The 26,362-nt window shown below is 41.5% G+C and overlaps 1 protein-coding gene across 2 annotated transcripts in view; it reads right to left on the reverse strand.

Moving 5' to 3' along the window:
• Positions 1-26,362, reverse strand: part of KBTBD12 (kelch repeat and BTB domain containing 12) — a 94,580-nt gene that overhangs the window by 37,730 nt on the left and 30,488 nt on the right. For both annotated transcript variants that reach the window (XM_063114366.1, XM_063114364.1), the window contains exon 5: positions 12,718-12,915. In XM_063114366.1, the coding sequence (XP_062970436.1) occupies positions 12,718-12,915 (198 nt within the window). The remainder of the gene's footprint in view (positions 1-12,717; positions 12,916-26,362) is intronic.

Below are 26,362 nucleotides of genomic sequence, written 5' to 3' on the forward strand. Positions count from 1 at the left end.
GGTATCAGGATGATGTTTGCTTCATAGAATGAGTTTGGGAGATTTGCGTCCGTTTCAATCTTTTGGAATAGTTTGTAAAGAATTGGTGTCAATTCCTGTTTGAATGTTTGGTAAAATTCTGCTGTGAATCCATCTGGTCCTGGGCTTTTCTTTGTTGGGAGCCTACTGATAACAGCTTCAATCTCCTTTATTGTTATTGTTCTGTTCAAATTTTCTACGTCTTCACGGTTCAGTTTTGGGAGCTTGTGTGTGTCCAGAAATTTATCCATTTCCTCCAGATTTTCAAATTTGTTGGCGTATAGTTGTTTATAGTAGTCTCGAATGATTCCTTGTATTTCAGATGAATCAGTTGTAATATCGCCTTTTTCATTTCTAATTTTGGTTATTTGAGTCTTCTCTCTTCTTTTTTTTGTTAGCCATGCTAATGGTTTGTCTATTTTATTTATCTTTTCATAAAACCAACTTTTTGATTCGTTGATCTTTTGCATTGTTTTTTGGTTTTCAATTTCATTCAGTTCTGCTCTGATCTTAATGATTTCTTTCCGTCTGCTAACTTTAGGTTTGGATTGTTCTTGTTTTTCTAGTTCTTTAAGGTGAAGTGTTAGGTTGTTCACTTGCCATCTTTCTATTCTTCTGAAGTGAGCGTTTAATGCAATAAATTTTCCCCTCAATACTGCTTTTGCAGTATCCCACAGGTTTTGGTATGATGTATCATTGTTTTCATTAGTTTCAAGAAATTTTTTGATTTCCTGCTTGATTTCTTCTTGGACCCATATGTCATTAAGTAGAATGCTGTTTAATTTCCATGTGTTTGTATATTTTCCAGAGTTTCGTTTGTTATTAATTTCTAGTTTTAATCCATTGTGGTCTGAGAAGATACATGGGATAATTGCAATTTTTTTGAATTTATTGAGACTTGATTTGTGACCTAATATGTGATCTATCCTGGAGAATGATCCATGTGCTGCTGAGAAGAATGAATATTCTGAGGTTGTTGGGTGGAATGTTCTGTAGATATCTGCCAATTCCAATTTGTCTAGAGTATTGTTTAGATCTTGTGTTTCTCTACTGATTCTTTGCCTAGATGATCTGTCTAATATTGACAGTGGGGTGTTCAGGTCCCCTGCTATTATGGTATTAGTGTCTATTTCCTTCTTTAGGTCTAATAGAGTTTGTTTTATAAATCTGGCTGCTCCAACATTGGGTGCATACATATTTATGATTGTTATGTCTTCTTGATGGATCAGTCCTTTTATCATTAAGTAGTGTCCCTCATTGTCTCTTTTTATGGTTTTTAGTTTAAAGTCTATTTTGTCAGATATAAGAATAGCTACTCCAGCTCGTTTTTCTTTTCTGTTTGCATGGTAAATCTTTTTCCATCCTTTCACTCTTAGTCTGTGTGAATCGTTATGGGTGAGGTGGGTCTCTTGTAGGCAGCATATAGTTGGGTCCTGCTTTTTGATCCAGTCAGCCAGTCTGTGTCTTTTAATTGGGGAATTTAAGCCTTTTACATTAAGAGTTGTTATTGAAAGGTGTTGATTTATTCCTAGCATTTTATTGGTTGTTTGGTTGTCTTAGGTGTCTTTTGTTCCTTGCTTTCTGATTTACTGTTTGTTTTCTGTGTTTGTTGGTTCCTTAGGTTGTAGATAGTGTTTTTGTTAGCTTGTTTTCTCTTCATGAATGCCATTTTTATTATACTAGCGGGTTTAGATTTTTCTTGGGTTTTTATGGCAGTGGTAGTTATTTTTCAGGAACCAAACCCAGTACTCCCTTGAGGATTTCTTGTAAGGGTGGTCTTGTGGTAGTGAACTCCCGCAGTTTTTGTTTGTCTGAGAAATATACTATTTGCCCCTCATTTCGGAAGGATAGCCTTGCAGGGTAGAGTATTCTTGGCTGGCAATCTTTGTCTTTTAGTATTTTGAAAATATCATCCCATTCCTTTCTAGCTTTTAGGGTTTGTGATGAAAAGTCTGATGTTAACCTGATTGGGGCTCCCTTATAGGTGATTTGACGCTTCTCTCTTGCAGCTTTTAAGATTCTCTCTTTATCTCTGAGTTTTGCCAATTTGACTATGACATGTCTTGGAGAAGGTCTTTTTGGGTTGAATACATTTGGAGATCGTTGAGCTTCCTGAATCTGAAGATCTGTGATTTTTCCTATACCTGGGAAGTTTTCTGCCACTATTTTGTTGAATATGTTTTCAATGGAATCTCCATTTTCCTCCCCTTCTGGAATACCCATGACTCAGATATTTGATCGTTTATGGTTGTCTGATATCTCTGTCAGATTTTCTTCAATGTTCTTGATTCTTTTTTCTTTCTTTTTGTCTGCTTGTGTTATTTCAAACAGCCCATCTTCAAGTTCAGAGGTTCTCTCTTCAACTTCGACAAGCCTGCTGGTTAAACTCTCCGTTGTGTTTTTTATTTCGTTGAATAACTTCTTCAGTTCAGCAAGTTCTGCTACATTTTTTTTCAGGACATTGATTTCCTTGTACATTTCCTCTTTCAGATCCTGTATACTTTTCCTCATTTCATCATGATGTCTAGCTGAGTTTTCTTGTATCTCATTCAGTTTCCTTAGAATTATCACTCGAAATTCCTTGTCAGTCATTTCAAGGGCTTCTTGTTCTATAGGATCTAGAGTTTGAGATTTATTAACTTTTGGTGGTGTACTTTCTTGATTTTTTGTATTTCTGGTATCTTTTTTTTGGTGTTTATTCATTGTGGCTGGGGGTTTCACAGTTCACCGGTTTAAGACTAATGACTAACTAGGATGTTGCTGTGGTTGCCAATTTGGTATGGCTCCCTCCGTGACTGCTCAGTTGGCCTCTAGTGCCTTGTGTGTGTGGTTGCCTCGGGTCTTGGGCTTCTCCGGGGAGCCACCTTTCTGGTCAGCTTGGACTCTGCTGGGCTGGTGGATCACGTACCACAGGGTGTGTGATCTCTGTTGAGCTTTCACTTCCCGTGCAGGACTTCTCCCTGTTCCGTGTGCTCTGGCCCAGGCTGTTAGATCGTGCAGTGGCGACCCCACCGGGTGTGTGGTTTCTGTCGAGTCTCCGCCTCCCTGGCCGCACGTCTCCCCCCTCTGTGCGCACTGTGCTGGGCTGGGGTGTGTCTTCTGCACCCCTCGTCTATCAGCTGGGCCTTCAAGACCCTGCTCGGCACCGCCTCGCCCAGGAAGTCTACCAGGTTTCTGCTGGGCACAGACGACCGGTCTCTCTGGGTGCCTTTGTAGCACCATGTAGATCTTTCTCGGGTCTTGTTCACCTTTGTATCCCCCCAGTATAAACCGAGTCTAGCGCCCACCTGCAGCCTGGTCTCCGGCCGATTCAAGCAGACCTGGGAACTCTCCTACCACACTATTCCCAACCAGAAATTCGTTAGGCTTTTTTCCAAACTGGTGGCCGCAGAGATGGTGTCTGCCTCCCAGTAACAGGGAGTTTACCTGGGGCCGGAGTCCAGGGTATGGTGGAGTGACAGGTACTTCCTTGCCCTCCCGACACTGGCCCAGGACACCCCCGCCACCAGCCCCGCCAGAGAACCGCGGAGGGAGTTGGAGCCGAGGCCGGTCCGTAGGCTCCGGAAAGCCCGGCGCCAGGCCAAGCATGTGGGAGGGCTCAGTGATGGCCGAGCAGGGCGGAGCTGCCCGCACCTGGGAAAATGGAGACCACACCGGGCGGTGAGTGGCCTGGTGGTGCAGGCGGGAGCCGCGTGGGCATCCACCCCCTGAACAGAGCTGTGCCAGGGATCACTCACAGTGCTGTGCCAGGTCAGGTGTTCGCTCTCTGTCTCTGGTTTGCCGCCTTTCCCAGTTCTCGGCCGCTGCCGCCTCGGGCTGTTCAGTCGCGGCACGGCTCGGGCGCTCCCTGGAATCTTCTTTAATGCCGGCCTGAAACCTCGAATCCTGAATAGGGCAGCTGGCCGCCTTCAGCGCGGCCCCGGCCTCCGGGATCCTGGCTGCATCCACAGCAGCCCTGGCGCCGTGTTCCCTGTTTCGAGACTCGCTTTTGCAGCTAAGAAACAGTTCTTTTCCTGCTCCACACTTCAAAGCTGTTGCCTGTAAATGAGGCAGCCTCTCCTGCCGGGGGGCAAAGTGGCGGTCACCCCCCACGACCGGTCAGCAGCAGCAGTCCTCCCTTAAGAGATGGCGAGAGGAAGGTCCACAAGTTTCCCGGCTGCCTGAGGCCCAGTGGCCACCTTTTTCACCTCAGCTACTCCGCGCCAGCCGCCGCGGCCGCCGCCATCTTGAAAAAGCCCAAGGTTAAATATTTTAAAATTTATTTTATTTATTGAATCAAAATCGATTATCCATTTTTGAGGCTGGGGTTGAACATTGAGATATGTTGATTAAATCAGTATTACTAGCATATATATTGTTACAAACCGTAATTATTCTTTATGCCCCTTGTCCAACCTCCCCCCTTCCCCCATTCCCTCCCCCTCCCCCCTCTAATTGCCCTAGATTTCTTCTCTCCTTCTGAAAGAATAATGGTACTTTGTTAACTTGTTGCCTAGATGATCTGTCCAATGCTGAGAGATGTGATCAGGTCCCCCAATATTATCATAGAGCAGATGCTGCTTCTGTCACTCTGAAATGGGTTTTGTGGAAAGAGACATCTTCTTCTTTTCTTTGTCTCTGCTGGTGACTCTTCTTGTTGAATGCACTCCAGTGGTTGGTGGACCATCTGCATGGTGGCTGTGACATCAGGTCACTTTTGCAGCAGCCATGGTTATTGTGGTGGCTGTGGTGGGCCACCCACGTGGGGCTGCTGTTTTTGGCATGCTTCTTGGCACTGGCGGTATGCCTGGTTGTGGGGTATGTTTGTTCCCCTTCTCCGTGCCTCTGGTCCTGGGCAGGCCCCAAGGTGCTGGCGCCATGTGCCTGGTTGTGGGAGAGGGGGTCCAGTCCCCTTCTCCATGTCCCGGGTCTCTGGGTGGGCCCCAAGGTACTGGTGCAGTTTGTCTGGTTGTGGAAGGAGGGTCCGGTCCCCTTCTCCACGCCTCGGGTACCCAGGTGGGTCCCAAGGTGCTGGCATGGTGTCCCTGGTTGTGGGAGAGAGGTCCAGTCCCCTTCTCTTTGCTTTGGGTCCCTGGGTGGGCTCTGAGGTACTGGTGTGGTGTGCCTTGTTGTGGGAGGAGGGTCTGTTTCCTGGCTCCATGCCTCGGGTCACTGGATGGAACGCAAGGTGCTGGCTTGGTGTGCCTGGTTGTGGGAGGGTGGTCTGGTCCCCGACTCCATACCTCGGGTCCCTGGGTGGGCCCCAAGGCACTGGCTCAGTGTGCCTAGTTGTGGGAGGGTGGTCTGGTCCCCTTCTCCATACCCTGGGTCCCTGGGCAGGGCCCAAGGTGCTGGCACGGTGTGGCTGGTTGTGGGAGAGATGTCCAGTCCCCTTCTCCATGCCTCAGGTCCCCAGGCAGGCCCTGAGGCACTGGTGCAGTGTGCCTGGTTGTAGGAGAGAGGTCCAGTACCCTTCTTCATGCCCCGGGTCCCCAGGTGGGCTCTGAGGTGCTGGCATGTTGTGCCTGGTTGTGGGAGGGACAAGGTTTAAATTTTGATGGGCAACTTATTTTTGTGTGTGTGTTCTTTAGGTATATATAAGAAAACATTGTCTAATTCACAATCACAAGAATTTATGCCTATTTTTTTTCTAAGAGTTTTATAGTTTTAGTTCTTATGGTTAGTTTTTTGATCCATTTTGAGTTTGTTTTTATACATGGTGTGAGGTAGAGGTCTAACTTCATTCTTTTACATGGTGGTGATATCCAATTATTCCTGTACCACTTGTTGTAAAAAGGATCCTTTCCCCATTGAATTGTCATGGTAGCCATGTTGAAAATCAATTGACCATACATAGGAGGAATGATTTCTGAAATCCCAAGTCTATTCTACTAATTAATATGTCTATTACTATGCCAGTACCCCACAGGCTTGATTACTAGAGCTTTGAAGTAAGTTTTGAAATTAGGAAGTATGAGTTTTCCAAATTTGTTCTTGTTTTACAAGATTATTTCAGCTATTATGGGTCTCTTGCATTTCCATATGTTTTAGAATCAGCTTGTCAGTTTTTGTATGCAATGTCTTACAGTTTGTTTAGGTTTCCAGTTTCCTTCAATGATGTTTTGCGGTTTTCAGTGTACAAGTCCTACACTTTTTTGTTAAATTTATTCCTAAGTATTTTATTCACTTTGATGCTATTGTAAATGGAATTATTTTCTTAACTTCATTTCATTTTTGAATTGTTCATTGCAAGTGTATAAAAATACAATTGTTTTTTGTATATTGATCTTGTGTCTTGCAACCCTTCTGAATTTATTAGCTCTCATAACTTTTTTTGTAATTCCTTAAGATTTTCTAAATAAAAGTTCAAATCATATGCAATTACTTATTGTTTTCCAATCTGGATGCCTTTTGTTTCTTTTTCTTTCCTAATTGCTCTGATTAGAACCTCTAGTAAAATACTGAATAGAAGTGGCAAGAGTAGACATTTTTGTCTTCTTCCTGATTTTAGAGCGAAAGCTTTCAGTCTTTCACTATTAAGTATGATGTTAGCTGTAGATTTTTCATAGGTGCCATTTATCAGTTTGAGGAAGTTACCCTCTATTTTGAGTGTAATTTTGTAACGAAAGGGTGTTGGATTCTGCAAATCCTTTTTCTGTATCTATTGAGATGATCATCTTGTTTTCGTCCTTTATTCTACTGATATGATGTACTATGTTGATTAATTTTCAAATGGTGAGCCAACCTTGCATTTCTGGGATAAATCCTTCTTGGTCATAGTGTATAATTTTTTCTGTATGCTGCTGGATTCAGTTTGCTGGTATTTTGTTGAGGATTTTTGCATCTATATTCATAAAGGATATTGACCTATAGTTTTCTAGCAATGACTGTCTAATTTTGGCATTAGGATAATATTTGCCTCGTAGAGTGAGTTGGGGAGTGTTCCCTCTTCTATATTTTGTAAGAGTTTGTGACAAATTGGTATTATGAACTCTGACCTTCCTGAAACACAATGCTGGCTTTCTCATCCTGTGTTGGAGGTAGACAGCAGAAACTCCTGGTGAATCCCAGGACTCTCTCAAGAACTGTGAAGGCTCTGGGATTTTATAAGTTAGCTTGTCATAGTTTCATGGATGCTGATAGAAGACATGAGACTCCTAGGTCAGAGATGAAGGACAGTGTCACTCATAGCAACAGTAGCAGCTTTTTTATGTATCAGCGATTTTTATGCCAGTTATTTGAGCCTCTGTTCCCACAGGGCAACATGAAGAGTCCCAGCAAAAACCTGTACCATAAGTGGGTTGCATTAACCGAGAGAAACCCTGAGCTTAGGGAACCTGATCTCATATAATGGCCAGTAAGCATGCCTGCCCTTTGCTGTGGAGTGATATACTATTTCTATCTTATAAGGCTGTCTGCTATACAAAGATGCTTGAAAAGATAGTACAGAACAAAGGCAGTCAGTGCCTCTACTCATAAGACATGCAGAAACACATGAGACTCAAGGAGAACTGTCTCCCAACCAACTCATCTGTTAATATTTTCTTTAATATTCTCCTTGTTATTCTTGTACTATATTTATATATTTCAAATTTGGTTTTTGTTTTACCAGTTACACATTTACATAATTTAAATAGTCAAATAGCTTTAAAAGTCTTATTCCTTGAAAACAGTTGTCCCCTGCTCAACTCCCCAGTTGCTGCATTTCTTCCCACTCTGATTCTTCTGGCATCGACCACTATATCTAGAAATAACAATTTTTATATTACTGTCATGTCTTGATTTCCCAGATGAAGGCATTAACTCTTGACTTCCACTGAGGAAAATGTGGATTTAGCTTTCTTTCACATCCCTACCATCTCTGCCTACTTTCTGTTTCCCTATTTCTCCAGTACAGTTAAGGCATAGTTTTGGTTAGCTCAATATTTAGTATTTTCATTATTATGAGGAAATGAATTATTTTCATTATTATGAGCTGTGTGGCATAACTTTGCTTTCCTACACAACTTACTATTTTCTCTGAAGTTGTCTTATTTTTGTTAGTTTTCATTGCTCTTTTCCAAATGTACATCAGTTTTCTCTTCTTCAAGATATCTCCCCCAGAGCTCCCTGCCCAGGTCCTTTCTGTACTGGATGCTCTTTAGGCCTGCTGTGCAGCTGTTGTTCTTGGATCCTCCTTCATTACCCTCCCAGGAATTTCCTTTTATCTCTACTACATTTAATCCTGGACTACCTGGATCCCATGCCTACTCTTTCTTGGTTTATACCTTCATTTTTGGTGAAGCATATCCTGATAAAAGGGCACACAGGAGAAAAATTTTTTGAGACATGGCATGTCTGAAATTGTGCCCTCACACTAAATTAATAAGTCAGCAAGTACAGAAGTGTAGGTGGAAAATAATTTCCCCATAGAACTTGTGAAGGCATTTTCTTCATTTTTTTCTAGCTTCCAACTCAGAAGTCTGATTCTTGGCACTTTGTATAAAACTATTTTTTTCCTCTCTAGAAACTTTTAGAACACTTTATTTGTCCTCAGTGTTCTGTAATGTCACAACACTGTGCTTTATTTGGGGTCTGTGTTCACCTATTTCCCTGGGCATTCAGTGTATCTTTTCAATCTGGTGACTTAAACTCTGGGAAATTTTCATGTAAGATTAATTCCCCTCTATTTCCTCTGTTCTCTTTTGCCAGACACTATGATACAAGTGTTGGACCTCCTGGATATGACTTCTCTTTCTCTCATTTTCCATCTACAGTCATGTAGATGACTTAACGACAGGGATACTTTCTGAGAAATGTGTCATTAGGTAGTTTTGACATTGTGTGAACATCATAGATTGTCCTTACATAAACCTAGATGGTATAGCCTACTACACACCTAGGCTATATGGTACAGCCATTATAATCTTATGGGACCGTCATATATGAGGTTGGTCATTGATAGAAATGACATTATGTGGCCCACGACTGTAACTGCTTTCTGATCTGCTTTCTAAGAAGTTTCCCCACTGTATATACCCTCCAAATTTTCCAATGTAGATGTATTTCTGCTACAATATTTTTAATTTTCAAGAAAACTTTTAAATATCCCTTTCCTATTCTATCAATGCAGTATTTTCTCTTATCCTTCTGAGGATGCTTCTCCTGGCATGGGCTCTGTTTCCTCCAATCTGCTTTTCTTTATTTGTTCTGATTTGTCTTTCATATACATACTTTCCTCAAATGTCTGGTGATCCTTAGCTGTGGGATATCATAGAATATTCTTCTGTGAGATTTTCTACAGGGCGATCTGGCTTTGCTTTTGGAGCTGCTCAGATCCCTAAAGAAGAAACTTCCAATCTCTTGCTTTGAGGGTATGGCTGTCCACATTCTGGGAGCCAGGGAAGAAAACTGGGGATCTCAATATTCAGTATGCAATATTTCACTTAATTCCCCTGTTTTTAGTTTGGATGCCTGACCTCAACTCCTGTCCTTAATCTCAACCTTTGTTGGGGCAAAGGAAGGTCTTTATTTTACTGTAGAGAGTAGGGCAGGAGATTAAGGTCTTCTTGTCTTTCACCTAATGTTCATGTTTTCAGCGTTGTCTTCATTTCCTCTTCTAGAGTTACCTGTTGTTGCCAAATACTGAGATTATCTTGGGTTCTGTGTTATTAATTAGGGTGTTTGTTTTTTGCTTTTCTTGTTGACAGTATAGTATTAAACTTTCTCAGGTATAGTTATGTAACTGTAGCTTTTCCATTAAAATTTATCCCCTGCTTAAGATTGCTTTTTCTTTCAGTAAAATTCCAGAACTAACTTTTCATTTATTTCTTCCTATCTGCCTTTTGAGATAATGTCTTTGGGGCAGAAGTCATGAGTTGTGCTCCTGGAGGTGTTTTTCAGGATCACTGGAATTAGCTTAGCCTAACACAAACCAAGTTGATCCCACAGAACTCTCTACTGAGCCTGCATGAATGCCTGATGGGTGGCCTTTTGATGTTAGAGGGCCAAAACCTCCACCTCCAGATCCTGTTAACAACACCATTTTCTGAACATGCAGAGATATACAGATGGCTTGTGCCTGTGCAGATCCCTGAAGAACTCCCTCAAACTCTTTAAACAATCATGATCCCCCATGTCCTTAAAAATATACCTTCTTTCCTGCTGTGGATCAGACAGATTTGAGATACAAATCTCCTGTCTTCTCACTTGGCCGCCTTGGGAATAAAACTTTTTCTCTTCTGCAAAGACTGGTGATTTGGTATTTGGCTTTCTGTTGTGTGCGGGAAAATGAGCTCCATTCAGTTTGGTAATGGTGAGTTATTACTCAATCTGCTTTTCAGTTTCCAAAATCTTGTTGCTATTGTCCTTTTTCTCCTTTTCTTTGTCTGACAGTGTTTATTCCATTTACTTTAATTTTAGTGGGGCTTGGAGAGAGAATAGAGGTGTTTAACCTACTATTTTAATCAAAACCAAATTACTATATTTATTATGTATTTGTATTTCCCATCAACTGCTGAACATCTCAAGATTGTATCCCAAACACCTGTTCATGATATGTTTCAATAAATTTTTATTGAATTGACAAGATATATTAAAAAGATTAATTTATTGACTGTTTTTTCTTAATATATAAATGGAACAAACCTGTATTACACAAGGAGAGAAAATTTAGTGTCTGTTTTTAGGTCTGATGATGAGCTCTCTAGATCATATTGGGCATGCTATCATACAATTGTTCTAGTTGCATAAAATCCCAGTGACAATTCATCCAGCTAACCCCAGACAATCTACCATCTAGAACCAAATAATTAAAATGGACTTTGAGCACTCATACAGCAAATCCATTTCCCTCCAGCTGAAAGAGAGGTTGGCTCATTGTATGAATTTATATATAATAAAATATATAAACTGGAGGACATCAGTTTGAAAAACTGGAGGACATCAATTCTCTAACTCGATATTATACAAAGAAAGATAAAGAAACAAGGCAAAACAAAATGCTTCTAGTCCTTAGACAAGAATTACCACCCATCCCTCAGGAGGGCCTGAGGCCATGCCCTTGTATTCTCTGCCCTTCTTTTCGGGTCAAGAGAAAGCCTATGGCCAGAGGATGGAGAGGAGTGCACATGGTCACAGCTGGAAGAGAGCCTGCTGGATTCGTGGGCCCAGCATCTGCGCTCTCCCTCCCGACTCCTCATATCCCTTCTTACATTCATGCCTTGAACAAAGGGTACTTATTAGGCCTCCTTGCCATGCCAGGTTTCTTGCTGCTATGATAGGTTACAACCTTTACCCAAGCATGGCATCTGATGTATAAAGTAAAAGATATTAAAATAGTTTTTAAAACCTCTTTTGAAAGTCCTCAGAAGAACAATTAGAGAAATAAAAAGTAAAGCTTTTTATTATGGGAATTTCAAGCATACAAAAAAGCAGTAAAATAAGGCCCCATGTACCCATTTTCCAGCTTTAACAACTGTCAACATTTACCAGTGTTTCAAAATCTATTCCTTCCTTTCCCTCCATTTTCAAAAAAATATTTGTTGGGATAGATTAAAACAAATTTCCAACAGCATATTATTTTCACCCATAATATTTCTAAACAATCCATAATTGTCCAGAACTTTTTTCTTTCTCTTTTATATAAAACTACTATGCCATTACTACCCCTAACAAAATTAATAACTCTATGATATCACCTAACACCCTGGTCCATATTCAATTTTTCCAGGTTATCTGAAAAATATCTTTTCACAGAATATTTGTTTGAATCAAGAACCAAATAAGGTCCACTCATTGTATTGAGTTCATGTATCTCTTAAGTCCCATTTAACTTGTCATGAAAACCTTATTCTTTAACTTACATATAATTACGTGCTTAAAGAATGAAGGCAGGCTCATAAAAGGTCTGCTTCACTGTAGTACCAGCTTTATTCTGATATACCATTCTTCAACACTTTAAGTGCTCTTGAGGGATGTGTTTCATGGGTATGTACTGGCCTAGCGCTTCTGTCAGTGACATTAGAACTCAACAGTTACTCATTTTTACTCTAACTGTATTCTGCCTTATTTACTGAGGCAACTAATCAAACTTTGGAGACATCTGCCTACTAGATTTATGCATATTTTTAAATCTCCCTGATACATTAAAAATTATGAATCCATACCATGGAATGCAATGATGGTACAATTAGATACATGGAAACTAAGCTCAGTAATAAAAATATGCATTAGGTATTGCTTTAGAAATACTTTCAAGCTATTTATTTCAAGTGGTAACAGTGGGGTAGGAGTAAGAGAGTTTTCTAAGTCTTGATCAATAAAGTCAGAGATAAAACCCAGCACTTCTGGGCATTACTCCACTTCTGCCAGTTCTTCCCATTTTTACATCTCTCCTTTACTTTAGTCCTACTGTCAGGCATCAGTCTACCTTTCCCATTTCTCTTCTCTTCATATTCAACCACTATGTATGGAGTGTCTGCTCTGTGCCAGATACATTATAAACCAGATCCTGCTGAATTCTCACAGCAGCCTGTGGAAGTAGTAGCTCCCTTTTGAAGAGGTGAGAGCCCAGGTCCAGAGGTCTGGGGAGTTGCTCAGGGTCGCTGAACCCTACAAGCCAGGCTCTGCCAGTGCTTGCACTGCTTACAGGGGCACTCACTCACTGGTGATCATGTTAGTGAAGGGAGGTCAAAATCAACACCAAAGGAGGTTAAAAACCATTTAAAACTGGGCCAATACCTGCACCATGGAATCCCCCGCAGACATACAGTTTCCCATCCACTGCTCCTGCATTGGTAGAATTGGTTCGAAGGGAGAGCAGGGGACTTGGCATGGGTGGGCCCTCTCGCCAGAAGTCCCCATCTGGGTTGTAGATCTCAACCACATCAAGGCATTTTCGAACCTGGCCCGTGTCTCGACCTACACAGCCAATGCCGCCTAGAGAATAATACACAGAAACAAGGTGATCAAGAACTCAAACTCCATTGTAGGCAGCATCCCTTCCTGTGCGGTTGGTATCAGGTTTACAGGCCTTTCACTTTTTCTTGCCTGGTGCTACCTTTAAGAGAATTTCTAAGCAATAGTGATGTCTGCTATGTTTTCCATAGCCAAATTTTATGTCATTTTTATTCATAGATCTCCCTCTTTTTGTGCTTAGGCATGAGACTGATTCTACTCCAGGCTTTGTATTTCTTTTTTTTTTTTTAAAAGATGACCAGCAAGGGGATCTTAACCCTTGACTTGGTGTTGTTAGCACCATGCCCTCCCAAGTGAGCTAACTAGCCATCCCTATATAGGGATCCGAACCCGTGGCTTGGTGTTATCAGCACCACAGTCTCCCAAGTGAGCCACGGGCTGGCCCCAGGCCTTGTATTTCTACGTACCCAATACTGGTTCACACAGTGGGCATCGCTTCACAGTAAGAATTTCAGGTTTGAATGTGGGGGTAACCTGACTCTGAAATCTGCCTTGCTGCTGAGCATTAGCAATGACTTTGCTGATCTGGCTAGCTGGGGATGTGTCATTTCCAGCCCTCATCATTGCAAGCTAGTTTCTCCCTCTCTTGCTAAGTTGCACAAATCTTTCCTAAAGAGAAAAGGGCTATTCCTTGGTAAATTTCAAAGGCAGGCCCTAAACCCAAATGCCCTGTGCGTCCTCCACTTTTGGATGATACAGTGCATTCAACAGATATTAAGTGCCTACTATATGCAAGGCTGTGTGCTTAGTTATGATAAGGAGTTTAGAAAAATGAATAAGGCATGTTTCCTGCTCTTAAGGAATTAACGGGGTGGAAGGGGCCATGTACGCAAATACACAGAATATAGGACATCATTACAGATATCTTAAAAGAGACAGAAATTAGATTCAGAAGTCCAGAGACTGTAACAAGTAACAGAAATAACATTTACATAATCATGACATTAAGTACAACCTGCCACAGGAAAAGCAATTGTGTAAGAAATAAGAAACTCAACTTTGAAGGTGATCATTTTGGTTTCCTCCCAAGTCCCACAATAAAAGGTCATAAAGATCAGAGCTGTATTCTCCGACCTGAAGGATGGCTCCTGAGACTGAGGTGAATTCCCCAAAGGAGGGACACTCCTATATTTGCAGACACTCTTGTCATCAGTGACCTCATTCCATCCAGACCCCTGCCTCATCTGCACGACCAATCAGAAGACTGTAAAGTGCTGGCCTCGTCTAAACCAGCTGTCTTTCACGCAGAGAGGGTCCTAGAAATCATTGCACAGGTGACTGGTATTGGGGTATGTTGTTTACAGCAACACTGAAACCAAAGCTAAGAACTGCTTTGATCGCATGGCTTTTACAGGATGTATCACTTACTGAGAGATTAATCAGATCCTGCCTTGTGGCATTTCTTCCTTCACCGCTGTTAACACCCTTTGCCCATCTTTGCATTAGTCAGGTGGTATTTCCATCATCCTGTTTTCCTATCTTGCTCACCGGACTGAGGTCTTCAGTCCTGCATCCCAGTACCTAGCACAGTGCCCGACACGCTGTGTGTCTGAAACAAACGAATTAATGAGAACCTTAACTTCCATACACTTTCCCTGTCCATCCAAATGAGTGCACTGTGAACTCACTGACAGCAAATGCCACTGTTCATGCACCTTATGTTTCACAGGGCCTGCCATACAGTACTCAGTGAATCCAAGACTGATGGGGACAGCTCATTTTCACCACGGTGGGAGGTCATGTCAGGCATGAAAAGTGATGAGCAAGGACTTTGGAGGAAAAGTCTTTATTTTCTCTTTGCTGATGGAGCCTGGCCTGTTTCCTATTGCAGTCTGAATCCAGGGGCAGAGGCTATAAACTCAGGAAGCTCTTAGCTGCTTTCTCTCTTATCCAGCTGGATAAATAATTTAGCCCATTACAGTGCCAAGTCTGAGCTGCAGCATTTCCAAGGAGGGGAGGCACTGGCCTGGGTTAACTGCACAGCTCTGCTGTTCAATGTGGCGCTGGGGCAGCGAGAGGTTTCATAGCCTGACAAAAAAGTGAAATTTCCTATTTGTGGGGCAAGAAGGCCTCAAACATAGGATTTATCTGTAGCTACTGAATCCAGCAACCACCCATTAGGTAAGAATAAGATGATGTAGTTGTCTGTTTCTGTTAAGTGCAGGAGAGATGTTATTAAGTGGGTTTGTATTGCAACCACTTGGGAAGACTAGTTAAGTGGAAGCACACAGGTTCAATGCAAGTCACTGGGAGTCAGGCTGGGGAACGTTGAGCAACCAGAATCCTAAATGTAGCTCAGGAGTTTCACATAAAAGCCCCTTAGAAAAGCTTCCCCAGCATAATGCATATAATGAATGGGTATTATTCTCTTGATTTTTGGAATAATTAGAGTGCTTGTCATTTTTGTTGCTCTGTTACCAAGTGTATTTAACTGTAATGCTCAGTCCTTACTCTACAAAACTAACCTTTTGAATATGTGCGCTTTCTATTTGGTTGGCAGATAGTTCACAGGCTCTACTCCAGGGGTGACATGGGCTTACAGGGTGCTCTGTCTTTTTTTCTGACCATTAGTACCCAAATACATTCTGTCTCACTTGGATGTAATTCCACCATCAAGTACACTCCATTAGCAGCAGACTTAATGAGCTTAAAGAGAAGGTGAATCTTGATTAGATAAATAATCAAATAAAAGCATGATCTTATTAATAAGTCAGCACCAGCACTACAAGAGAAATCTTTTGATGAGAGAAATCCTAGGGCAGGATCAGCACATCTGTAGAATTTCAATGAGTACCTCCATATCTTAAATTTACACAAACCTCAGAGCCTGACTTCTTTATTAAAAAACAAACAAACAAACAGAAATTATCTTTGCAAGTAAGACCCAAATGGACCTCAAAGCAAAATGTGTAACTAGGGTGTTTTTTGGGGGAGAGGCGTGGAGAAAATTATAGAAGAGGACAATGCCTCCTTCTCTTCTTTTTCATTTCTACAAAGATAAAGATGCCCTCTTCTTGTGTTCAGGTATTATAGATTCTTTCTGTTGTGGGGGGTGTGGGTCCCCTCCTCCCACACAAAGCCTGGCAGGGAGCTGGCTGAGGGCAGAGGGGGAGTGGTACTTCTCTGACATTCTCCAAGGTGCCCTTGAATACAGTGGTGCTGGCTCCTGAGGCTCTTCGGCCTGCAAGGTTGCCTCAAGGGGGCAGACTTATTCTGTTCTCCCCTGGAAAATCCCAGATAGAAGGGGAATTTTGTAATAGTTCTGACAAGCTTTCAGAATTGCTTGCTTTGCTATACCAGCCTTAGGGAAATGTGTGTGTGTACCTACTGCTGTAGGTACCCACGTGTCATAGAAAAAGCATGTGGACTTTCGGAAACAGACAGACCCTGGTTTATATCCCTGTGTCACCGCTGCTAGCTGGACAGAGTTGGTAAATTTAATTTTGCTAAGCCTCAATTTTCCCATCTGGAAATTAAATAATGCCAATTTCATAAATTGTTGCAAAGACTAAATTATTAGATAACCATGCAAAGGAAGAGAAGGATAAGGAGGAGCTCACATTCGTTGTATACCTATTCACAAGTACCACCACAGGAACTTTATTTCATATATTTATTTTCATGTGCTGCATGTAAGCACAATGGCTTGCATGCAGTAGATGCTCACATGTCGATCTCTGTTCTCTTTCACATTCTAGGATGTTGCATAAGAATCCAGTGTTTGCTGGTGTTGCTGAAATCTTCCATTTGATTACTCTTAAGTTAGTTAGTTGTTATGTCTATAACTGATGGCTTACTAACTGTAAGGTCAAATCACTTTTAAAAGTTTCTTCTGAGGTTGGATAAAGAGAATCAGAAGCTTAAGGGGCTGGGAAATAAGGAGAGCCTCCTCTCGGCCTCCAGGGAAAGGGAAGAGCTCCTGACACAGCTGAGTAACTCATGGAGCTGTCAGGTGGACATCGTTAAAGACAAAGGATTTACAATCTGTAGATTTCTAGAAGCAAAACTGTCCCACATATCTGAGTGGATGGGTTACTGTTGGGAAAATATAGTAGAATGGTCAGGACCCCTCAGATGTTCAGAATCTTGCCGAGTATTTGATGCAAATAGGCACCTGTGCCCAGGTGTTCCTTGGTTATTGTCTAATGCAATTGTGCATGTGTACCCACGTGTCCTGGGCTATGACTTAAGTAAAAAGGACGAGTGGCTGTGATCCACGCTGTCCCCCTGTCCCCAGGGGGCCACATGGAGGCCACTACTGCTGTTGGAGGCTGTGGCTGTAAGCTGTTATTGCCGCTGTCCCCGGGATGCCCTGACAGGCTGCCACTGCTGCCACTGGACCTGTAAGCTGCTGCTACCATTGCTGAGGACTGAGCTCATGTCGTCTGCCAACGGCTCCTGGGATCTTTCCCAGTTACCTAGCGTGGACCTGCATGTGAGTGTCTGTATGCCCTAGCCCTAGCTTTACAGCTACGTTCTGACTCACATATCAAATATAATCTATTCACTGCTGATATAATGTTTGTGACAGTTTGTTTCATTGTCACACGAGTTGTTGGCTCTCTGACTTTTTTCCTTTCTCATTTTAGAATTCCAGATTTGGAGCCTACAACCCTAGAAAACATGAATCTGGCTTCTTGTCACTTCCTTAAGTCTAATACAGGGGTCTCTTGGGTATTTTCAGCAGGCCTGCCTGCTTTGTCACCAAATTCTGGATAATGTTAGGGAGTGCCAATCCATAGCATGTCCTGGGCTCACAGAACATGGGTTGACAGTCCCTATACACACTATAGCCATTCCCTTCACCTGCTAACTCTTCACTGTCCTTTGCTAGCTTTTTCTCGCCAGGCTAAGGAAGCACAATCATCTCTCTGCATTTTGTCTGCTACCCCAAACGGATTTCCATGAAAACCAACCAAAGGGCTGAAAGGGAAGACCGAGATCCATTTCTCAGAGTGCGACTTTGCTTGATTGTGGAGGGAAAATAAAGTGTTTGAATTGCCTTACAGCTTCCAAGAGGAAGTGTAAACAGTTGAGTAGAAAGTTCTGGAGCTGAGCCCTACATGTCAAATAAGTTGCAATTACAAGATGTTGCCCCGTCTGATCCTGAGTGACCCCTGGGCTATGTCTCCCAGTACTGGGCCTCAGTGGATTTCTAGTCAAGTCTGGGCCTTTCAAACCCTAGGCCCCTCTTTTCCTGTGTCTTCCCCAGCTCTTCCCCAGCTTGTCCTGCAGGGGTCCCAGCAGGCCCAAAGCCTGAGCCCACAGGAGACAGCAAAGTGGGGAGAGCTTGAGCACAGTGTGTAGGAGCAAGCTTAGCAATGTCCTGTAGATGTCACAACAGGACAGAGACCACAGCCCAGACAGATGTCCCATTGTCTTCCTTATCTCAGGTGTCACCCAGTTCTGTGGACTGTGCTGCCTCAACACCTCTCCTGTCTATGCCTTCTCCTAAGGGCATACAGAGCTCTGATGGCCCAGCCCTGCTAGCTCTTTCCTTCTCCTCGCCCCCCCCACCCCCTTAGGCTCCAGGCACACGCAACAGCTCCCCACACAGGTGAGGCTGTTTATCTCCAGGGCTTTGCTTAGGCTGATCTGTCTAGAATGGCCTCTCCTCTCTTCCTCCTCAACTCGACGAACTCCTGCTCCTTTTTTAAGGCTCAGCTCAACAGCCTCACTCTCACAGTCTGTCATGTCCCCACATAGAATCAGACATTCCTTCCTTTGGGCTTCCTTTGTCCTCTGAACAGAAATCAAGATTCCTGTAAAAATACTGGCATATTGCACTTATTTATCTCTATGTCTATCTCTCTCCCTATTAGATTAGACTGTAAGTCCCTCAAGGGCAGAATAACATCTAATTGACATCTGTATCCCCAACACTTTCTATGCTGGGCACAGATGGTCAAGAAAAAACGAACTGAATGTTCCTCACCCTCACCCTCACCCCAGGTGTCTATTGTTCTTACACCTTTTTTTTCGGTCAAAACAGAAAGCAATGATTGGCTTTCCAGTGGCAAGTCCTGAGTCCAAAGAGCTAAAAACTCACTGCCTGGGCGATTATAAAAGTCACCTTCTTAAGGAATCTGAGCCCAGACATTGAGAAACTGTTGGTGTGAGTCTACCGCAGGCTTGTCCTTTTCCGCAGGTTTGCTGCCTAAGGGATCATTAACCTCTCTTCACGTGGCTAGAACTACCTAACAGGACACAGGCCGAGTTCCACTCATATGTCTATGAAGCGGCCCTGCAAAGAACTATTAATCAAATACATTCTGCAGTTTTTTTTTTTTTTTAAAAGATGACCGATAAGGGGATCTTTACCCTTGACTTGGTGTTACCAGCACCACACTCTCCCAAGTGAGCTACGGGCTGACCCCCCAAATATATTCTGCAGTTAAAAGTGTAAGAGACACAAAATACATGCCCTTGAAGGCAAGGCATACATCTTTACATTCTGAGCTGCCAAGCATAATGTATCTCTTCTAAGGATACTTGACAGTATTTGTTAAAAGAATATTAAAGAAAAAAGATCATATGTCTTTGGCATATTTATCTTATGTCTAAATAAGTAAAATGATTTACAGAAATAATTTGTGCTCATTTTCATACTTAACCCCAGAACTGGCAGAGGAAAGAAGTGATAAGAAACTGATTACAAATATCAATTAGAATAAACTAATTGAAGAAAGATAATACATTTTACTCAAAATGACAAGTTTTTTTTGATAATTAATGTTTTCCTCTTTATAGCATAAAATTTTCCATTTAAGTCTTTATGGTGTTAAAAATATGTATTACATCCTTATCAAGCTAGGGCTAGGGCTCACAGACCCTTCAAGCCCATTGTACATACTGGGTTACAAACCCTTTATATGCAGGTCCATGAGCTAGATAATAGGAAAAGATCCTGGGAGCCGTGGGTAAAAAATTAATAGGCTTTATTCAGAGCTAAGAGCAGCTGCCTTAGTGGCCTCCTGGAGTGTCCCGAGAAGCCTTGTGTATCAGAGCCTTTAGTCCTTTATAGTTAGGTCCATAACCCAGGACACCTGGATGCCCATACACAATTACATTAGATAGTAACCAAGGAACACCTGGGCACACGTGGATTTTTACAGCAAATGCTTGGCAAGATTCTGAACATCTAAGGGGCCCTGACCATTTTCCTATATTTTCCCTACAATCCTTCTCTGCCTTAATGAATTGAAGACACCAAATATAATTTAAGACTTTCTTAAGGATTCAGGAGTAGCAATAGGATCTATTCTCTTGATAGCCATAGATACAGATGGTTCTACACTGTAATTTGCATGAAGACATAACTGAGATTTGCTTTCCTGAATAAATCCTTGCTATTAAGATGTTTTTTTTTAGCAATTTACTTCTTTTTCATAAAAACAAAGTGCCAAATGTGTAGTTGCACGACCCTTTTAACATTATGCCTTCTTGCAAACACACTAAACAGAGGCTGAGGCAGCATTCTCCCAAGATATTTCTCATCTATCCTCCATAACATTATCAGCACTGTTCATCAGGGTTTTCACACTGTAAAAGCTTCCAAACATTCTCTAATTTCAGAATAAAAAATATTTAAAACTTCTAGTTAATTAAAGCAATTTGAAAGTAGGATACCCACTTCTTGTATGTACTAGTTGTCATGGAATAATAAGTTCATGTTTGTTGGTGTTTCTTTTTCTTTTCTTTTTGCCCATAAGACACGCAGAGGCTGCTGGGAGGTCAAAGACTAATATGAAATCATGTCTAATACAGCATTCTAATTACATACTGATTGAATAAAGTGCAATTTCTAACTCATTGTCACAATGAAATGTGGAATGCTGACTCTCTGTGGACTTTTAGGATATCAGTGATAAAAATTATTACAGTTAAGCTGAAATTTGGGAGGCATAGGCAAACTTTGGTCTTTTAGAGTACTAATTTCTGAGTTTCCCCATTGAGGGTGCTGGATAATAAAGGTTTACAACCCTTCATGTGCTTGACTGGAAATACATTTTATGGGTACTTATAGCAAAAACAGTGAGCCACTCACTCTAGTTCAAAGCCTCTTCAACTGTTGAATCTCTAAACCCAAGTTTTTCTCTGCACAAGGAGGCACTGGGAATATCCTGTCTGACTTCTCTGGCCATGGTAAGTATGTGTCTCCCCTTGTTCCACAGGAGCTTAAGAAATGTGTCATTTAGGCACAGAACACTCTTGCAATTAGATCACAGCATACCTGACAGCCTGCTTTAACTTAGTGCCAGGATACTTTGACCAAACAACCTTACCCAGCTTCCTAGAAGACTCAAGTGCACAGTGAAGCTGTTGAGGGGAAGAGACATAGTCTTATTCACCCCATGACTCTTCTAAAAGCCAGCCCACGGACCGGCTTACATAACACATGCTTAGTAAATATCTGAGCATGTGATACTTTCATTAACATACCACCACCATGTCACTTTCCTCACCATATCTATGTTTCCCAAAGTGTAGTCCTCTCATTATTAACATCAGAATTGCCTGGATTCAGATTCCTATGTCCAACTTCAGACCGACTAACTCAGAATTTGCCAAGGGTGAGAGGCAGGAATCTACCATTTAAATAAGCAACCTAGGTAATTTGAAGAACACAGATTTTAAAAAATTGTTTAGAATTTTATCAAAAGAAAGAAAAAGGCAAAATCTTACCACAATAAAACTTGGTCTTCTCATCTCATAAAATAATTCACCACTAAAGTGATCTTTGAAATGCATCTATATAATAACACGAACCTTTTATGTAACTTTTCCCTTCATTACTCTTTAATGGCACTCAAGCTGAGACTCAGGCTTAGATGATGCTGTTATGTTTTCATTAAGCCAATGAGGCACAAAATGGCTTTCTGGAGAAAACAACATTGATGGTTTGGGACATTAGCTGTGTGGGAAGACTTAACATTAGCTCTCTCCCTAGACAGGGAAATGAAAAGTCCCCATTTAAAAAAATTATCCACAAGGCCTGTAACTCTGATGATTTCTGTGGCATTTCACGTGATAGAAGAATAGGATAGGCTACAGAGAGAGAAAATTCACTTCAGTAAGCAAATATTTGCCAAGCATCTATTGCATAAAGTCAGCCCTGGGCTGCTTTTAGAAGAGACACAGAGTTGAGTAAGGCGAGGTGTCTTCTCCAGGCAGCCTGCCTATGACATGGTGAGGGCAATGACCGGCAAAGCAGCGTGCTGGGAGAACCAGTGTGAGTCACTCTGACCAAGGGGTCACACAAACGCCTCAATCCCAAGGAGACGGGATCGTTGCCGGACCCTGAGCATGTGTAGGAATTAGCTTGACAGAGGATGAGGTGCCACAGTGGAGGAAAGGCTAAGCAGAGGCACGTTGTGCCAGGAGACCACCCCCAGGCCGGCAGCTGCAGCTGAGGCTGGCTGGGGCTGGGTGGGGCAGCTGAGCTAGGAGCTGAGGCTGCACAGGCGGGCTGCAGCCGGGCTGCGAGAGGTCTGAGGGCTTCCACAGATGGATTCTGGTGCTCACTTTCTTTTTTTTTAGATGACCAGTAAGGGGATCTTAACCCTTGACTTGGTGTTGTCAGCACCACACTCTCCGAAGTGAGTGAACCAGTCATCCGTATATGGGATCCAAACCCATGGCCTTGGTGTTATCAGCACCACGCTCTCCTGAGTGTCCACGGGCCGGCTCCTGGTGCTCACTTTCTCTATCTGATTTTGCCTGACCCATCAGGCTGAAGCAACTATGAATACAATTTGACTTTCTAAAAACACGTGATGGAAATTCTAAGCATATTTATGAATACACATTTTCAGTTCAGAAGTAAGAATAATTTATTCAAAAGCATAACTCACAGTATGAGATCTGAAAGGCTTGCTAGTTTATCTTACACACAGGCTTTTTTTTTTTTTCCCCAAAGAAAACGCCCCTGGTATCATATTTAAATCAGTATTTCATAATAGCCACTCAACAAATGCTCATAACTAGATTCTATGAGGTGGAGCCAGCATGTCCTATCTTTCTCAAAATTTTACTAATATGTATGTGAATTTAATTCATTTCTACTTCATTATTTATAAAAATAGGACTTAAAACCTTGAAAACAAGGAGTTAACATTTTCTATAGCAATAGGATATATTAACCTAAATTTTTTGGATTGCCTTTTTAGACAAGTAGGATATATTTTGGATTAAAGTAGCCTATCTCTCTCTTATAATGAGCTTTCACTATACAAATAATAAAATATTTTTCAAAATATAAGGCATCTTTGAATGCATGGCCTTATATGCACCCTTCCGTTTGGTCTCTGCCTGGAGGATTTCTGCATTGCTGTCATTAAGTACACAGCACCACTCCCTCCTGCACTTCCAAACAAAAATGGTTACGTTCCTGAGAAAATTCTCAAGAAAAAAAGTCAACATGAAAATCAGCCATTTTAAATACCTATACACTATGTAAATTATTTTAAGCTTTCCAAGAAGTTATCCAATAGAAGAGCCAATTGCAGTGTGGTAAAGCTGATAAAACACACATGTAACCACATGAACAATGGAGTCACTTAAGGAAAAAAATCTAGCCATATCTTTTTCTTTATTTTTATGTTGAGGAGGCAATTTATATATTTCCAGGAAAAAAAAACCTATACAATGTATGACTAATATACCCCTTGGCTGGTTTGCCACAATTCTAGAAGCTGTTTTCATCTAAATTCAAATTATTCATGGTGCCTCTGACAATATACCTTTCAAAGACAAGCATTTCCACAATAGAAATTTAGCACAGATTTTTTAACTGAGGCCAATATTCTACAATTTTTACATCTCAAACCAAACCTCCAGGATCAGTATTAGCCACCATGTCCAGTAGTTTAATGTTTTCATCTTTAGTTCTTATGGGAAGAATACATTCTGGACAATACTGTCAAAGAGTTCCTCCCATGAAAATATGTACATACTCTGTACAGAAAAGCAGGCTGTGTGAATGTGTGGTATGTCATTAGTGCCTATTTACAACAGGAGGAAATGAAGGAAGTGGAAAGACGTGGTCCTTCACCCTAAATGCATGAGGACAGCATGACCCCAGCACAGTGATGCAGACTACCAAAGACAGGACATCTGGGCTGAGCATTATTAGGGCATGAAAGCATAAAGGACACCTTCCCACTTATTACAAGCAATAATGATTATTACAACTATTATTTATTGAGCACTTATTATATGCAAGGCACAGTATTTAGCATTGACATAATATTCTCAAGCTTCACAACAACTGCATGAGTTAACGATGTATTAGTATTATCCTCATTTTATGAATGAAGAGAACAGACTTGGCAAAGTTAAGCAACTTGCTCAAAATCACATGGATAAATGGAAAAATCATATTTTTAAAGGCATTGAGAAGCATGGAAACAATAAGGACTAGATGAACTAAAATTCCATAGAGGGAAGAGCCCTCTCTGGGCTGTTTTCAGCCACTGAGGTATTTGCTAATTCTGGACCAAATGGACACAGACAGAGGGACTCTAGTGAAGAAAAGAGAAACCAGGAGAATTTTTGGTGATTGTGTGGGTCTGGTGTGAGATTGGAAACTAGAGGATCTGCAAAGGGGAACCTCAAACACATGGCCAATTTTCCCCTCAAAAGTGCTGATTATTGGGGCAATCTGGGATTCTGGGCCAAATACTTCTGTTAGAGAGAAATCTCTCACAGTTGCATGATATACAGGCTACACTGAAGGGTCTTGCCACAAACATACAAGTGGTTTCCCTCTTGAGATATTTGTTAGGTTTTGAAGCTGTTCAGGGAGGCTAAGGAGCTAAGATAAAAAGCTCTGAAGGAAAGAACTGAGTCCTCTTAGTTTTTCAGTATAGAGGAGATGTAGCCACCAGGCTCCAAATCCAAAGCCTGGGAGGACCATGCCCAAGGACAGGGACAAACTACAGGTAGACTGAGTCTTACTAAGGCTGCAATGCAGCCCTGCTAATCCCTGACTGCACTGAGGTTATCAGTACCTTGCTCTGTCTTCTCTCTTTGGCAGAGGATATCATCAGGATCTTCTATGGTTTAAACTTCCCATTCAGTATACAGTAAAAAATTACCAGACATGTGAATAGGCAGGGAAATATGACTGATAAAAGAAAAAACATAACAGAAGGAGATTTATAAACTATCCAAATGTTGGAATTAGCAGACAAATAAAATAACTGACTAATAAGATAAAGAAAAGAGGAAAGATGGACAAAAGGGATAAGAAAATTGGAGAAATTCACCAAATAATTGGAATCTATTAAAGAGAATAATGTGGATGTTCTAGAACTGAAAAATATAGTATCTGAAAATAAGAACTTATTGGATGGATTAATAGCAGTCTGAAAACATTAGAAGACAAGATCAGTGAATCTGAAGATAGCTCAATAAAAAATATCCAGACTTAAATATGGGAAGGAAAAAGTGTAGAAAAACAATCCAGATAAGATCAAAAGAGACACATGGGACATATCTGAAGGTATAGAATACAACTAATTGGAATCTCACAAGGAAAGAAGAGAAAGAAAAAAATACAAGCAATATTTTAAAAGATAACAGCTGAGAATTTCCAAAAAAACTGATGAAAACATCAATCCATAAATTCCAGAAGCTAAATGAATCCCAAGCAGAACAAAAACAAAGGAAACATACTTAGGCAGATCATAGTCAAATTGCTGAAAACACAAGTGAAGAGAAAAATCTTAGAAGTCAGAGGAAAAAAAGGACACATTACTTTCAAAGCAACACAAAGAAACTGACATTTGCTTTTTTAAATAAAAAACTATGGGGCATCCCCTCCCACCACCCAAACAGGAGGCAAGTGAGCATCCACAAACACTGTTCCATGCAGGAGGTCCACCACAGACGCTGCCACAGCTACTGTCACCACAAGGATAGCTCGCCACCACAAGGACAGCTCACCACCACAGTAGCAGTCAGGACCATCCTGCAGGCAGCCCACTGAACACTTGACTATATCAACACAAGGAGAGTCACCAGTGGAGCCTGCAAATAGAAGAGGGGTTCTTTCTCCTTAAAGCCCTCTCCAGAGTAATAGAAGAAACAACTTCTCTACCAGACGGCCAGACATCAATGATGAGATACTAGAAATACAATAAACAAGAAAATATGACGCCACCAAAGGAATACAGTAATTCTCAAGTACTAGACCTCACAGAGCAGGAAACCCTTGAAATGTCTGAAAAGGAATTTCAAGCAACAATCCTAAGAAAACTCAAAGAGATAAGAGAAGACTCAATTAAAGAACACAATGAAATGAGAAAAAATATCCAGTATATGAAGGAGGAAATTTATAAACAGATTAATACCTTAAAAAAGAATGCAACTCCTGGAACTGAAGGATTCATTCGGTGAAATAAAA

Source organism: Cynocephalus volans, chromosome 11 (assembly GCF_027409185.1).
Source record: "Cynocephalus volans isolate mCynVol1 chromosome 11, mCynVol1.pri, whole genome shotgun sequence".
NCBI lineage: Eukaryota > Metazoa > Chordata > Mammalia > Dermoptera > Cynocephalidae > Cynocephalus > Cynocephalus volans.